General features: G+C 36.5%; 2 protein-coding genes across 2 annotated transcripts; one reads left to right on the plus strand and one right to left on the minus strand.

The window, feature by feature from the left end:
* The first annotated feature begins 3,058 nt into the window (after positions 1 to 3,058).
* Positions 3,059 to 9,443, plus strand: maip1 (matrix AAA peptidase interacting protein 1). The gene is made up of 6 exons (XM_073846022.1): positions 3,059 to 3,195; positions 5,797 to 6,155; positions 7,579 to 7,650; positions 7,744 to 7,870; positions 8,134 to 8,287; positions 8,812 to 9,443. Exons 1-6 carry the CDS (start codon positions 3,129 to 3,131, stop codon positions 8,888 to 8,890), a joined length of 858 nt encoding a protein of 285 aa, XP_073702123.1. The 5' UTR covers positions 3,059 to 3,128; the 3' UTR covers positions 8,891 to 9,443.
* Positions 3,375 to 5,826, minus strand: tyw5 (tRNA-yW synthesizing protein 5). Its single transcript, XM_073845853.1, has 6 exons — positions 5,244 to 5,826; positions 5,013 to 5,167; positions 4,867 to 4,936; positions 4,641 to 4,685; positions 3,602 to 3,739; positions 3,375 to 3,380 (listed from the first exon to the last, which is right to left on the minus strand). Exons 1-6 carry the CDS (start codon positions 5,322 to 5,324, stop codon positions 3,375 to 3,377), a joined length of 495 nt encoding a protein of 164 aa, XP_073701954.1. The 5' UTR covers positions 5,325 to 5,826.
* Positions 9,444 to 14,046: the final 4,603 nt, after the last annotated feature.

The raw sequence follows: 14,046 nt of genomic DNA on the forward strand, positions 1-14,046 counted from the left end.
AAACTCACAAAACTTTGCACACACATCAAACCTGGCGAAAATTTACGTCTGATTTGGGTTTCAGAAGTGGGTGTGGCAAAATGGCTCGACAGCGCCACCTTTAGACGTTCAGCGGTGTGCGCTTTCAGCTGTGATTCACGTACGTACACGGAAATCGGTACACACATGTAACACACCAAAACCTACAAAAAAGCCTCTTGGAGCAAAATACGGAACCCAACAGGAAGTCGGTTAATATTAATTTTCTCAGCAAAATTTGTGTCATTTTTGCCATTTTCAGGCTTCGTACTTGAACGAACTCCTCCTAGAGATTGATTCGGATCAATGCCGAATTTGGTGAGTCCAATCTAAAGCCCTTTGTGACGTTAAATTGCGAAGATCTAGAGTTTTCATCGGAGGGCGTATCCGTGGCGGCCTCGCAAATTTCGATGTTTCGCCATGAAAAAGGAAGTTGCTATAACTCAGGCATACAATGTCCGATCCGTCCCAAACTTCACATGTGTGATAACACTCCTGACCTGATGACATCTACATGCCCATATTCAGTTTTACTCATAGCGCCACCTGCTGGCAACAGGAAGTGTCATGCTGTACTCTGCAACAAACTCCTCCAAGAGATTTTATCAGATCAACACCAAACTCGGTCAGTCTAATAAAAAGGCTTTAGCGATGTTAAATTGCGAAGATCTTGAGTTTTCGTTGAAGGGCGTGTCCGTGGCGGCCTGGCAAATTTCGAGGTCTCGCCATGGATAATACACTTGTTATAACTCAGCCATAAAATGTCCGATTTGCCTCAAACTTCACATGTTCGATAAGAGTCCTGACCTGAACCAATCTGAAGGCCAATATTCTATTATAATCACAGCGCCACCTGTTGGCAACAGGAAATGACTTGTATCAAACTCCTCTTAGAGATTTAATGATATCAACATTATATTTGGTCAGTCTGATCTAGAGGCCTTAAAGATGTTAAATTGCGAAGATCTTGAGTTTTCGTTAAAGGGCGTGTCTGTGGCTGCATGACAAAGTTTGATGTTTCGCCATGGACATAGAAGTTGTTATAACTCAGCCATAAAATGTCCGATCTGCCTCAAACTTCACAGGTTTGGTGAGAGTCCTGGCCTGAAGACACCTAAAGACCAATATTCAGATATTATCATAGCGCCACCTGTTGGCAGCAGGATATATCATATCTTTCACTAACTCAAAAATACCAAGGTCAATCTGCACCAAACTTCATATGTTTGATGAAAGTGCCAGCCTAAACACATCTACATGCCAATAATCAGTTACAGGCATAGCGCCACCAGCTGGCAGCAGGAAATTTGGCACATTTAAGTGACTTTGACATATTTTTCCTATTTTTACTGGATTAAAAGCATACTGCCCACCATTAGCTGTGTTCCAAAAGCCACCGGTCGGCGGTGAGCCCGTGTGCGAGGGCCCGTTCATCGCTGCTTGCAGCTTTAATTATTGTTGATTTTATGAGGCTGTAACAAACTTCTCTACAAGCAAGTCTAAGTATCTCCCAAAAAGCAACTTGAGGTAAGTATGAGGTTAGAAAATGGCAGAAATCCCATCCTGAAAACAAATATGCAACTTTAAGGGTTTAAATTGATAATTATTTAAATTTCAAGACAGGGTTACTAGATACTAGTGCAATATACACTCTTGTTGCATAAAACATAAAGGTTTTCAAATATTTGAAATAAAAAAATAAATATTCACACTATAAATAGAACAATGTGCATCTGATCAACATAAATTCAGTAAATTCTTGCTTGTGTAGCAGCAACAAAATAAGGTTTTCAAATGTTAAACATTTTGAATAAAAGTGCAATAAGTGCACTTTTCGGATCAGCAAAAAACAAACAAAACAAAAAAAGTTTGTTGTTTATTAATTACTGAATGCTTACTTTAAGTACTTCTAATCCACAGCAAAAACTAGCTGAACTAATATAATAAGTAACAAAACAAGAACACTAACACAAATGACAAGTGTAGATGAATACAACATAAAGTTACTAATAAAATCAATAATACTAGTATTCAGGTGCAGAAATTTAATAATTCATTGATAAATAACTAGTGCTTCTCACTGCAGGTATTTATAGGATGCTGTCTCTTTAAGGCCTAACGCACGTAATACTGGCACGAATCCCCTTCTCAGCTGTTTCGGTTCACTGAAGACATAACCGACGGTGTTACCAGAATAAAACAACGGGTATTTAAACATAACTCTGTATGTATGTTTCTGTTCAAGAGACGTTAAAGAGTAATCAGTCTGTGAATCGCGCAGTTTGAATCACGTCTCTCTCTCTCTCTCTCTCTCTCTCTCTCTCTCTGTGCGCGTGCTCGCTTCAGGTGTGTGCGGCAACGTTAAAAACAGAAAATAACACGCACGAAGTCTACAAATTATAAACTTTTACTCTATGATGGGTAATATTTAACAGTTAATCTACTAAATAAATCCACGAGGTGCCACCTCTCGGAACAACGGCTTTGCAAACATTGCACGTTGCTGTCTTTGTGGCGTTTCCGACGGTAAAGTATTTCCACACAGCGGACATGTTGTATGAAGTTCAATGCTAAACTGCTACCTGCAAACTGAAGATTTCCTGAAAGGAGGCATGTCATCTCTCTCAGTGTCTCATTGGAGCACAGACACGTCATCTAGCCCGGGATCACTTGTGAAGTCATTTCAGCAGACAGCACTGTACGTAGACATAACTCTGGATCGGAAATTTCTCTAGGTTGGATCGGAAATTTCCGATCCATTAATTAAGCTGGTATCGGAACCCGATACCGATACTGGATCGGATCGGCCCCATCCCTATTTCACGCCATGTCATAATTCCCGTAATTCGAGAAATGACAGTCTACTCGGAGCTGAATTATGTGTTTCTATGGCAACACTATCAAAGCCAAAGCCTTCACATGCTCCAGTACTCGTAATTACAATTTAATTACAACTAAGCTCAGAATGTTGTGTTACAAGTTACAAGGTTCATGTGACAGCTGTACCACGTGAACGCCACCTTTTTCATTTAGGAGCTACCTCTGAGTCCGAGAACATAGGCAGCTCTTAGTAGAACGTCACGGATTGTCATCTTGGAATTACGGTAATTATGACATGGCAGCATCAGTTCCAGATATGGGGATTATGGGAAAATGGAGCCCAAGGTCAATATTCAGGTGAGCAAGCTCTCTGGTGGTGAACGGAAGGAACCAGAGAGTCTATATTTAGGACTCAATCTAAATCCAAAGTTATATACGCAATTCATTTGGTCCAGAAACCAACAAATATCCTTCTGAAAGTTCACACAATATGTATAATAAATGTCCATAGTAAATATTCTATTAAAAACATCGATTCAATCCTGTATTTGTGGAGGTTAGTTTTATACCAACATCTAGTTATAGCTTTTTTGCTTGATGCAAGAATTATTCTATACATATATTTGTTTCTCTTTCACCAGGAAAATTTAGCCGCATTGCCCAAGTAAAGTACCAGAATCTTTTTGAATACAGTGTACACTCTGATCCTTTTAAAAGAATTATTTGGCAGGGATGCATTCAATTGATTATATGGAGTACTCACATCATAGTGTGTCCAGAGCTGAAGACCAGGAGAACTGATGCGAAAGACACTGGAGAAAAACTGCTCTGGCTCGAAGAACTGGGGTATATGGAAATCCTCAGCCAGCTCAGGGAACTGCTTCCTTAAATCAGCTGGTTCCTAAAAGGAGAATTTTTATGTGAAAAATATATTCCAGGCATTCTACAGTGAATATGCTGACACTTGAAACAGAAATTTACAGATAATTTACTCACCCCCTTGCCATTCAAGATGTTCATGCGAGAAGTGATCGGAGAAAAGGTACTCCTCTCAGAAAATGTACAAATAAAGATCACTTTAAAAGTTTAATTACTATTTGGAGCGTTTGGGATCGTTAGACAAGGGCTTAATGAACTCATTTTTGTGAAAACCTCAAATTCGAGTAAAATCGAGATCTGAAACTGATCTCGAAATATCTGAATACATGCGGTATTCTTTCTTCAAAAACGTTCTAAATTGCTGTTTTACATTTTTTTTTTTTTTTTTTTGTAAAGGGCGTTTGATCTTCTTTGCACGTACACTTTGTAAACACTGGGTCTTCTGCAGTGATGTACAATGATTTTTTAAGTTAGAGGAGAAAATGAGATAGGAGGTTTTTTTTTTTTTTTTACATACCCTAACTGTCTTGAACAGTACATGCAGAGCTAGACAAGATGAGCATTTGAGGTTAAAAAGTGTATAAACTGTCTTTTTTTTTTTTTTAGAAAATAACCAATAACAATTTTGCTAGCTAAGACCCTTTTTCCTCGGCTGGGATCATTTAGAGCCCTTTGAAGCTGCATTTAAACTGCATTTTGGAAGTTCAAACTCATGAACACCATAGAAGTCCACTATATGAAGAGAAATGTTTTCCTCAAAAAATATAATTTCTTTACGACTAAAGAAAAAAAGACATGAACATCTTGGATGACAAGGGGGTGAGTAAATTATCTGTAAATTTTTGCTCTGAAGTGAACTTCTCCTTTAAACTCTACAGTCCCAAACAGCTATGGTATTCACTACTAAGAGTAATTTAGACTACCTTACGAACATCTTCTCCAAGTGAGCGCAAGTAGTAGCTTTCATCCTGTTGGAAGCAAGAGATCTATGTCAGCGGTTTTGAACCTGTGGGCCAAGACATTATAGCAGAGGGCATGCTAATTGTAAAAAAAAAAGTGCAGCTAACCTTAAATGTACTAATTAACATGGTACAAAATATATATCAAATGGAATGTTATAATCAAATTATACTTTTTAAGGTAACTAACCTCACTAATAAAGAAATCTGAGTGCTTTGCCTCTGCAGCTCTCTGAATAAACTTGTCAAATGGCAGTGTCCTGAAATACAGAAATGTTATGCTTCCACCGTTTTGTGTTGGGCTCAAGTATAAAGCATTCATGTTAAATCACACACCTGTACACAAAGTTCTTATGCAGAAAGTCCATCCTGGGCTCTGGGGACACATGCACTTTGACCTCGCGGTCTCCCCCCTTCTGCGCGAGATAACTCACCGTCCACGCGCGCACACAGGACCCCAGATTGACGCGCTTTAGAACCGCCGGTCTACGCTAAACAAGACACGTGTGATTCATTTACCCACAACACTGCATGAAATGGTTGTTTAATATATATTACACGAGTTACCAATGGATATATGTCTCTCAAGAAAGTTTCTCTGTCCACATCGGTGTAGACGGGCACCTCCAGCTTTTCCTGACAATCCATTTCTAACAGCCCGAAGTCTACTGTCCATTCGCTGGCATCTGCACCATTCTGCCTTTAGAATATGGTTCTAGGAAGTCCGACTCGTTTTTGCGAGTCGACTCTTTTAAACTGTTTCAATGAACCGATTTAAAAGACGAGTCCCCAAATGTTCTGAACCAAACTATCCAAATAACGCCATGTAGACATATATCGTTGTTTATTACGTTTCAAGAAGTGTGTTTAAATGAGTAGGTGAGTTTTTGACCCGAGAACTCCTCAGACCAATTCAGTCAATTGAATCGTTTAAGTGAACCGACTCGTTCGTGAACAAATTAGGCATAGCTACGTCTTTAACGTATTATTTTTGATAACAACACAGATAGTATACATTTATTTAAAAATGTATGCAGTCTGCTTTGCCCGAAAAATACTGATATGGTGTTAAAATCTGTTATCTGTTATATATATTAATGTGGAACTTTTGTCTCTTCAGTATGTTGTCAGTCGGATTTTCATAACAGATGTGCCACTGAGGGTGATGGGAGAAAGATGGCGTTGCCCTTACTGAGGTGCTGCAGCTGTAACAGGCCCGTTTCGATTCTGATCCGGTACTTTACACCAAAGTCATTTTTGGCGAACCAGTCCAAACGACTCGCCCCTGTAGCGTCTGCAGTGTGTGATGCTCGTCAGTACAGCTCTGAGCAGGGGAGACACAAGCAGAACCATAAGGTAGTGGTTGTTGGGATCGCGAACCCCTTCATCTGGTTCCGAACCCGCATCTACTTCTTTCTCATCCGAACTTACTTCGACAAAGAGTTTAGCATTGAGGAGTTCACGGAAGGAGCCATACAGGTGAATGCCAATACCTGACAAAGCGTTATTTAATAGAAAATACAAATGTCAGTTATGACAATGCCTGTGCTATCATAGTTATAGACATATTTTAATGTCTCGCCTTTTATACATTAATCTTTTATGCATTTTAAATTGGATGAAAGTTAATGAACATTCAAATGCTATTTTTTTTTTTTTTTTTTTTTTGTATGTTGTGTTTATTTATTTATTGTAAGGATATAGGAAAATTATACCATTTTAAAGTCTGTAAACAACATTTTTTTTTCTTTGTTTATATTTTATTGGCTGATAATGTATATTTTAATATGCTTCTAAATGCAGGCCTGGTGAGCAGAGGAGACTTCTTAAAAAATAAAAATCTCACTGTTCAAAAACTTTTGACTGGTAGTGTACAACACACTACCAATCAAAAGTTTTTGAACAGTGAGATTTTTAATTTAAAAAAAAGTCTCCTCTGCTGATCAGGCCTGCATTTATTTGATCCAAAGTACAGCAGAAACAGTAACATTTTGAAATATTTTTGCTATGTAAAATAACTGCTTTCTATTTGAATGTATTTTAAAATGTAACTTATTCCTGTGATGATCCTTCAGAAATCATTCTAATATTCTGATTTGCTGTTCAGAATTATTATTATTATTATTATTATTATTATTATTATTATTATTATGGTGAAAACAGCTTTAGTAGATTTTTTTCAGGTTTATTTTAGAAATAGGAAGTTCAGGAGAACAGCATTTATCTGAAATAGAAATCTTTTGTAACATCATAAATGTCATTATCATCACTTTTGATCAATTTAAAGCATCTTTGCTAAATAATAGTTAATTTATTAATTTTATTTCTTTAACTCAAAATATAAAATTTGCACACGTCACCAAGCTTTTGAATGGTGTAGTGTATAATGTTACAAAAGCTTTTTTATTTCAGATAAATGCTGATCTTTGGATTTTACTATTCATCACAATCCTAAAAAATGTGCTCAACTGTCTTAAATGTTGATAATAATAGTAATAAAAAAGTTTCTTGAACAGTAAATCAGCATATTACAATGATTTCTGAAGGATCATGTGACACTGAAGTAATGATGCTGAAAATTTAGCTTTGATCACAGCAGTAAATTACATTGTAAAATATATTCAAATAGAAAGCAGTTACTTTAAATTATAATAATATTTCACAGTATTACTGCTTTTGCTTTCTTTTGGATCAAATAAATTCAGGCTTGGTGAGTCTTCTTAAAAATACATTAAAAATATGTTCAAAAACTTTTGACTGGTAGTGTATAAGTAAATTGTGTTTTATTTTTATTTTTTTAGTGTAGACCTTTTTTAACAAGGAAACAAATTTCAATGCAGTTTTGACTTACATAATCATGCAGATAATGAACAGATTGCTTAAACGTCTCTTTTACTCTCAGGCTTTCTCACACGTGTCACAATTGCTGTCTCAGTGTCAGTTTGAGAGTCTTGAGGGATTAGTAGCTAAAGATGTAAGCACATAAAGATACCGAACACTTTATTATTTACCTCTTTAAGATTAATGATTTCATTTAGAGTAACTAATCTAATATTCCCTCCCATAGCTAATAGGGAAACTTGAGGAAAAATGTGCTCAGTTGCCTTTAAGCCACCAGAGGGCGCTGTCAGCCGACTTCGAAGAGATTTTTTACACAACAACAGGAGATGTGGGCATTTACTATGACGATAACGGTGAGACCCTATAAGCTTCATACCACGCAATATTCACACAGGTAATATTATGTTTAATCATTGTTTGTGGGCGTGTAATTTAGGAAATATAAGCTTTGTAACTTGAATCCAGCATATGTATCCTTTTTATCAGACTGTTACTTGTTATAGCCAAGTTTAATGCATTTAGTAAGTTAGCCTGCTATTTAGAAAATAATTTGGAGTAATGTAATAAATGAATTTGTATGACGATAATAATTGCAGTGTTTTTCCATTGCTTTCAGGGAGAAAATATGTAAGTATTTTGATGCGTTTTTGGTACTTGACGAGTGCCAAACTTCCTGATGAGAGTATGGAGGGAGCAAGAATATTCCAGGTTACCATTGGTGAAGAGGAAGAGAGACCAGAGACCAAGAGATTGCTGACAGCCAACTATGAGTGAGTATTACAAAATACACTGCCTTTTAAAGCTATATTTTTTTTTAAGAAGACTTTTCTGCACATCAAGGCTGTATTTATTTAATTAAAAATACAGAAAAAACATTATGAAATATTATTATGAAATATTTTTGCAATTTAAAATTGTGGTTTTCTATTTTAATATACTTTAAAATAGAATTTATTCCTGTGACACAAAGCTGAATTTTCAGCACCATTACTCCAGTCTTCAGTGTCACATGATGCTTCAAAAAACATTATAATATGCTGATTTGTTATCAGTGTTGCTTATTTTTTTATTATATATAGTTTTGGAATTTGTGATACTATTTTCAGGGTTCTTTGATGAATAAAATGTTAAAAAGAACAGCATTAATTTAAAAAAGAAATGCTTCGTAACAGTGTAGGATTACAGTTTAACTTACATACTACAATTTTAATACCTTGAGTTAATGTTATAACTGTAGTAAATTATAATATAAACATTAGTAACGTTTATGTCTGTCGTGTTCTTTTTTTGGCAGATTCCAAAGGGAGTTTACCCAAGGTGTGACTCCAGATTGGATCATCACGAGAATAGAGCACTCAAAACTTCTTGACTAAGTGTGTTTAATTTGTATAGGAGTTTTTTTTTTTCCATGCTTTTTTGTTTAATATTGCTCATCATGCCAAAACATGTAGGCACTAACCCTCAGTGGAAATAATGCTGCAATATTGTCAGCTCCAGATATCTTTTACATGGGGAATAGAAGGTTATAAATGTTGATTTTCTGTCTGCGTCAGTGTATTGCATCTAACTGATCTCATATTATTAACTATTTTAATGTTTTGTAATTTTTATTAACTTTGCATGATGAGTTTTGGGGTCAAGTTGACTGCACATTGCACAAACTGTGCAACTAAGGTGTAAAACTACACAAGAAAAATTGGGAGCATCTGAAAAAGAGCAATTCTTTAGTATTGAAGACACAAAGGCTACTGCCTGGATCCTTTGAAAGACAGGCTCATCCAAAATGAAGAATTGACCAGTTCTGTAATGGTTTTATCAAAACTTCCATGTTATGTAAAATGCTTTAGGTTTAAGAACAACAACATGATCTAATAAAATATCATAACTCATAAAAATATTGTACATTTAAATTTTTTTTTAATATGATAAACGGTTAGGAGTTCTAATAGAATCTATTTATATACAGTGCAGTTTTTTTTTTCATATCATTGTTATTTTTCTTGCTCTTGTATATGCTTTTTTTCCATTGAGCATAAAATGCAGTATATTTTTGAACATAACTAAAACATACGCTTGTGGTAAGTAGTAAGTTAGCGGTGTTTCTCTTTAGCAGAAAACTTTTAGACTTTTAGAACTTTTAAACTTCGTTTTTTTTTTTTTTTTTTACTTTGCTGTTTTCTGTAATTTTTTACATGCAATGATTTACTTATATCACCCCATCCCACACTCTTGCTGCGTCCCAATTCGCATACTATCCGTCCTAAATAGTATTCGAAAATAGAATTAGTATGTCCCAAATCGTAGTACGTTTAAAAAAGTATTCCAAAGATTCCCGGATGGTCTACTACTTAACTTCGGAATTCGAAGTGCGGATCAGTGCACACTCTAACGGCTAATATTGCCCAGAACACATTGCGCGGTGAACGAGGATTCGATTAGAACTACAAACACGCATAAAAAGTGTTAAAAAACTACAAACATGGAGGATATGCGCGACCAACGGACAGGTAGAGAAAGGGGTTTGAGTGATAAATAATCAGTGTGTAACCTGATAAAAAATATTTTTAAATGTTATCCGCGTTATATTTCATGTGCAGCAACATTATGAACTTTTATAATGATAGGTTTGGTCGTTAACGTTTAAATGCATAATTATGCAAACACAAGAGCAAAGTTCTCGGCATGAAAGACTCATGAAGGAACGTGCCTCTTCATTTCTCTCTAATATGGTAGGAAATTAAATGAAATGAAATGTAGATAGTGTTAACTGTGATGATTGACAGGGCAGTTTAAACAGTGACAGGATTAAGGTAACTAAGCAACAGAGCGTCCGTTAAAGACACAGTTATGACGAAGTAGTATGTCCCAAAGCTTGCCTACTATTCTGCTACATACTCAAAAGTATGTACTTTTTCTTCACAAAAAGAGTACATACTTTCAGGGCGTAGTATAAGTAGGCGAATTGGGACGCAGCATCTGTCTTCATCCTCCTCAGGAGAGGGCCAATCAACAGCCAGTCCGAAGACGAGCAGCCAATCAATACAGAATTTGGCCAGCAGCCAATAGCATTTGTTAAAAAATGAAAGCATATGTGTAACCACACTCGCTAACGTGACTAATAAGACATGGTTAAATATTGATAGATTCTTATCTTTATTTAATTAATAATCACTTGGATAACACACCATATTAAGATATTAGGCCCATACGCTCATTCTAAAGCTTTTTAAAAAAAAGCTTTTTACTGATGAGATGTCATATTAGGGATGTTAACCGATGACCGTTTGACCGGTGGTTGACCGTATCAACGTTAATCGGTCAAAGTTGTCGGTAGTCGGTTAAAAAAAAGTGATATCTAAATTAGGCTATTATAGACAGTGGACTATACGCTACTACAGTTAGCCATCTCATTCCTCATCTTTTTGTGTTAAGTGAACAAATTATCCCTCACACTCAATTTTTCATAACTCGCCTGTTTGTACTTAATAAACCAATAAAAACATTTGGCGCGAGGTCACAGCGTTTGGGTTCGCGCGCTCACAAGGTTTGCGAAAAGTAAAGGCAACAGGCTAAAACACTCGAGGTTAGAGCCAGGGCAGACGACAGGATGAAGCGTGCAAAGAAAAGTAGTGTGTGGGACCATTTCACCAAAAAGAATGAGACAGATGTAAGTTGCAACTTGTGTGATACAGTGCTTAAATATAGTAGCAGGCATCATCTTTCTTTATTATGGTTAGCACTACCTCAACTAAAGCGGCGTCTCTTCGGAGCTGTCATTTTCTTAAATGAGCCGTGGCAATGTTTCAAATGAGCTTCTAACCTAGACAAACGCCTTTATTTTCAAAGCGATCACCTTGTACCCAAACCATTTGAAACTAAGGAGCCATTTGTCCTACGATTACATACAACAAGCTCTTCGGCGCCGCGTTTGCGGGACTCATGTTTCCCGCTGTAGGGGATTTTAAAAAAGTGACGTGAGTGGCAGTGTGTGTGTGTGTGTGTGTGTGTGTGTGTGTGCGGGAGGCAGAGCGGCAGAGAGATGCGACAGAGTTGCGAAATTGCAGGCGCGGCTCGAAATGGCTGTTATTTCAAATAGCGTACCATATTTTAAACTAATCGGTTAACCGGTTTCAACCGGCTAATGAGGCTCGGTGGTCGGTCAAGAAATTTTTTAGTTTTCGCCATCCCTATGTCATATATAAATAGAATTAAAATATCATTGAGGTAATACGAATTTACAAGTTTAATAGACACAATTTGGTCACCTGGATGCATGCATTGCACGATTAATGTACTACTGAATACGTTGTTCTGTTAATTTATGCTGTCTAAACCACAGAAAAAAAAGTTGGAAGCTGCTAAATCATATAGAGAAGGCAGGAAAGAGTGCAACATTTTGACAAACTAAAGTTAATAGGTGGTAAAGATACATACAAGCAGTATTGATTAAGATATGAGCTTAATATTTCACCTACCTGACTGGAAATGATAAGAACAAATACAAATATTGTCAAGATTCTTGCCCTGGGAATCCTGGTTCAGTTTGGCCAACCACAAACGTGTTTTGGTTCCTCAGACAGTTTTTGAACTCTTCTCCTTGATTTATAACATTCAGCGGTCCAAATGTTTTTCCCGGTCCGACCGATTAGTACAGCCCAAAACATGACAATAATTGATCATTTTCAGCAGCAATAATCAGCAAACTATGCAAGTTTCATTCGGTGTCACCAATATGGCCAATTGATGACGTTGTGAAAACACTCTATTTGGAACTGTTGCTTTTATTGCCAGTCATCCATTTTTGACATTTTCAACAAATTTTTGCATTATTAGTAAATTAATTTTAGAATAGTTTCCTACTGACTTTGTATGTGTTTGAGGAATCATAAAGCCTTGTTGTGCACTGCGAAATGTTCTTTTATTGTTCTGGTGTTATTGCAGAATTAAAGCATTCTTGAGTGAACATAAAAATGAAACGATAAACATTTACAAGGCTGTTAATTTAAATGATCCACTGCACACACCTTAACCAAACTATGACTTGAACTGTGGTCTCAAGCTGACAATGTAACATACTGAGAAACAGAGTTGCGACACTCCCAAAGGCTTCTAGGAACTGAGGAATGGGGAAGTAAAGCGTGTCATGGAGCAGCCAATAGTTCCAAAACAACCAATAGCATTTAAACTCATTCATTTCAGTGTTCCTCAAGCACACTTGCCAGAATGTTGAAGAAATTACAAATTACATTTTAACGCATTCATTGGCCTTTTGGAAATCTGGTCAGTAGTGGTATTTTATAAAGCGCATTATAGTTAATGTTTATCATGAGATAATAGACAGTTATATGATAACTGCAGTTAGATATAGTGATGAGCACCTTTACAGCAACCATAACCAGATGCTAGTTGTCATATATTTTAGGTTTATAGTATTTCTGCAATCTTTTTCTCTGTGTAGAAGGTTGAATGAGTTTCAGTGAAGACTGTCCATTCAAGGAATGCAATTGGTTACCTTGTTTTTTTTTTTAAACATTATTTTAATAGCCTGCCAGTGTGCTTCACACACTCAGTGAGCCTTGTGCACCTTTTACTAGGCATCTGAATGCTAAATAGAGAATGTGTGTGAAATGGTGCTGAGATAGAGATATCGACCCGGCATATCTGATGTCCCACATTTTCTGCAGTACAGGCTAGATATTGTGAGTCTGCCGTCAACGCTAAAGGTTTATGTGGCCGCTTTTCACAAAAACCCGCCCTCCTTAGTTACTGTTGCAGTGTCCGACAAACAATGCCACTCTCACACTACACATCTTGTTCTCACGCAGTAAAAAATATATCACATAACAAAGAGGAAACTGACATAATGCCGACAGACAAGACAGAGCAGCTTACTTCTATTATGAAACAAGGTGTCAGCTTTAAAACGTTGTCATTTTTTAAAGAAATTCAAACAATAAATACCATTTTGTGGCTCTTTAATGTGTCATGACAAATCACTGTTTTGCCTTAGATCAATCGACATGTGAACCAATCATCTTATTTATTTAAAGCACAAAATAAACGTATTTTATTTCAATTGCGGAAAGGTGTCAATACATTTTTTCAAGTTTAAGTCCACCGAAGTTCATTTACAAAATGGCAGATTCTACGTTATGATTGGTCAGATCGCCTGTCAATCAAGCTGTTTGCAAAGGGTCAATTGGCCAGTTTAGAGTAGAGGAGGAGTTTCCACAGCAATGCTTCGCAATGCATCAACGAGCCTAATGTCTTGTTTCTGCTCTCAGGGAACCGAGGTTACTCTGCGCACATACTGTCCATCCTTTATTGTTTTCAAACATAGAATTAGTATGTCCCAAATTGTAGTAATTGAAAAAGAGTATGCCAAAGATTCCTGCATGGCACTCCTTCTGGCATTTGGTGGACAAGGATTCTATTAGAACTACAAACACACATAAAGTGTTAAAAAACTACAAACATGGCCGATATAATCTGATAAAAAGCTATTTAATGTTATGCGCGTTATATTTCA

The sequence above is a fragment of the Garra rufa genome, chromosome 8 (assembly GCF_049309525.1).
Source record: "Garra rufa chromosome 8, GarRuf1.0, whole genome shotgun sequence".
NCBI lineage: Eukaryota > Metazoa > Chordata > Actinopteri > Cypriniformes > Cyprinidae > Garra > Garra rufa.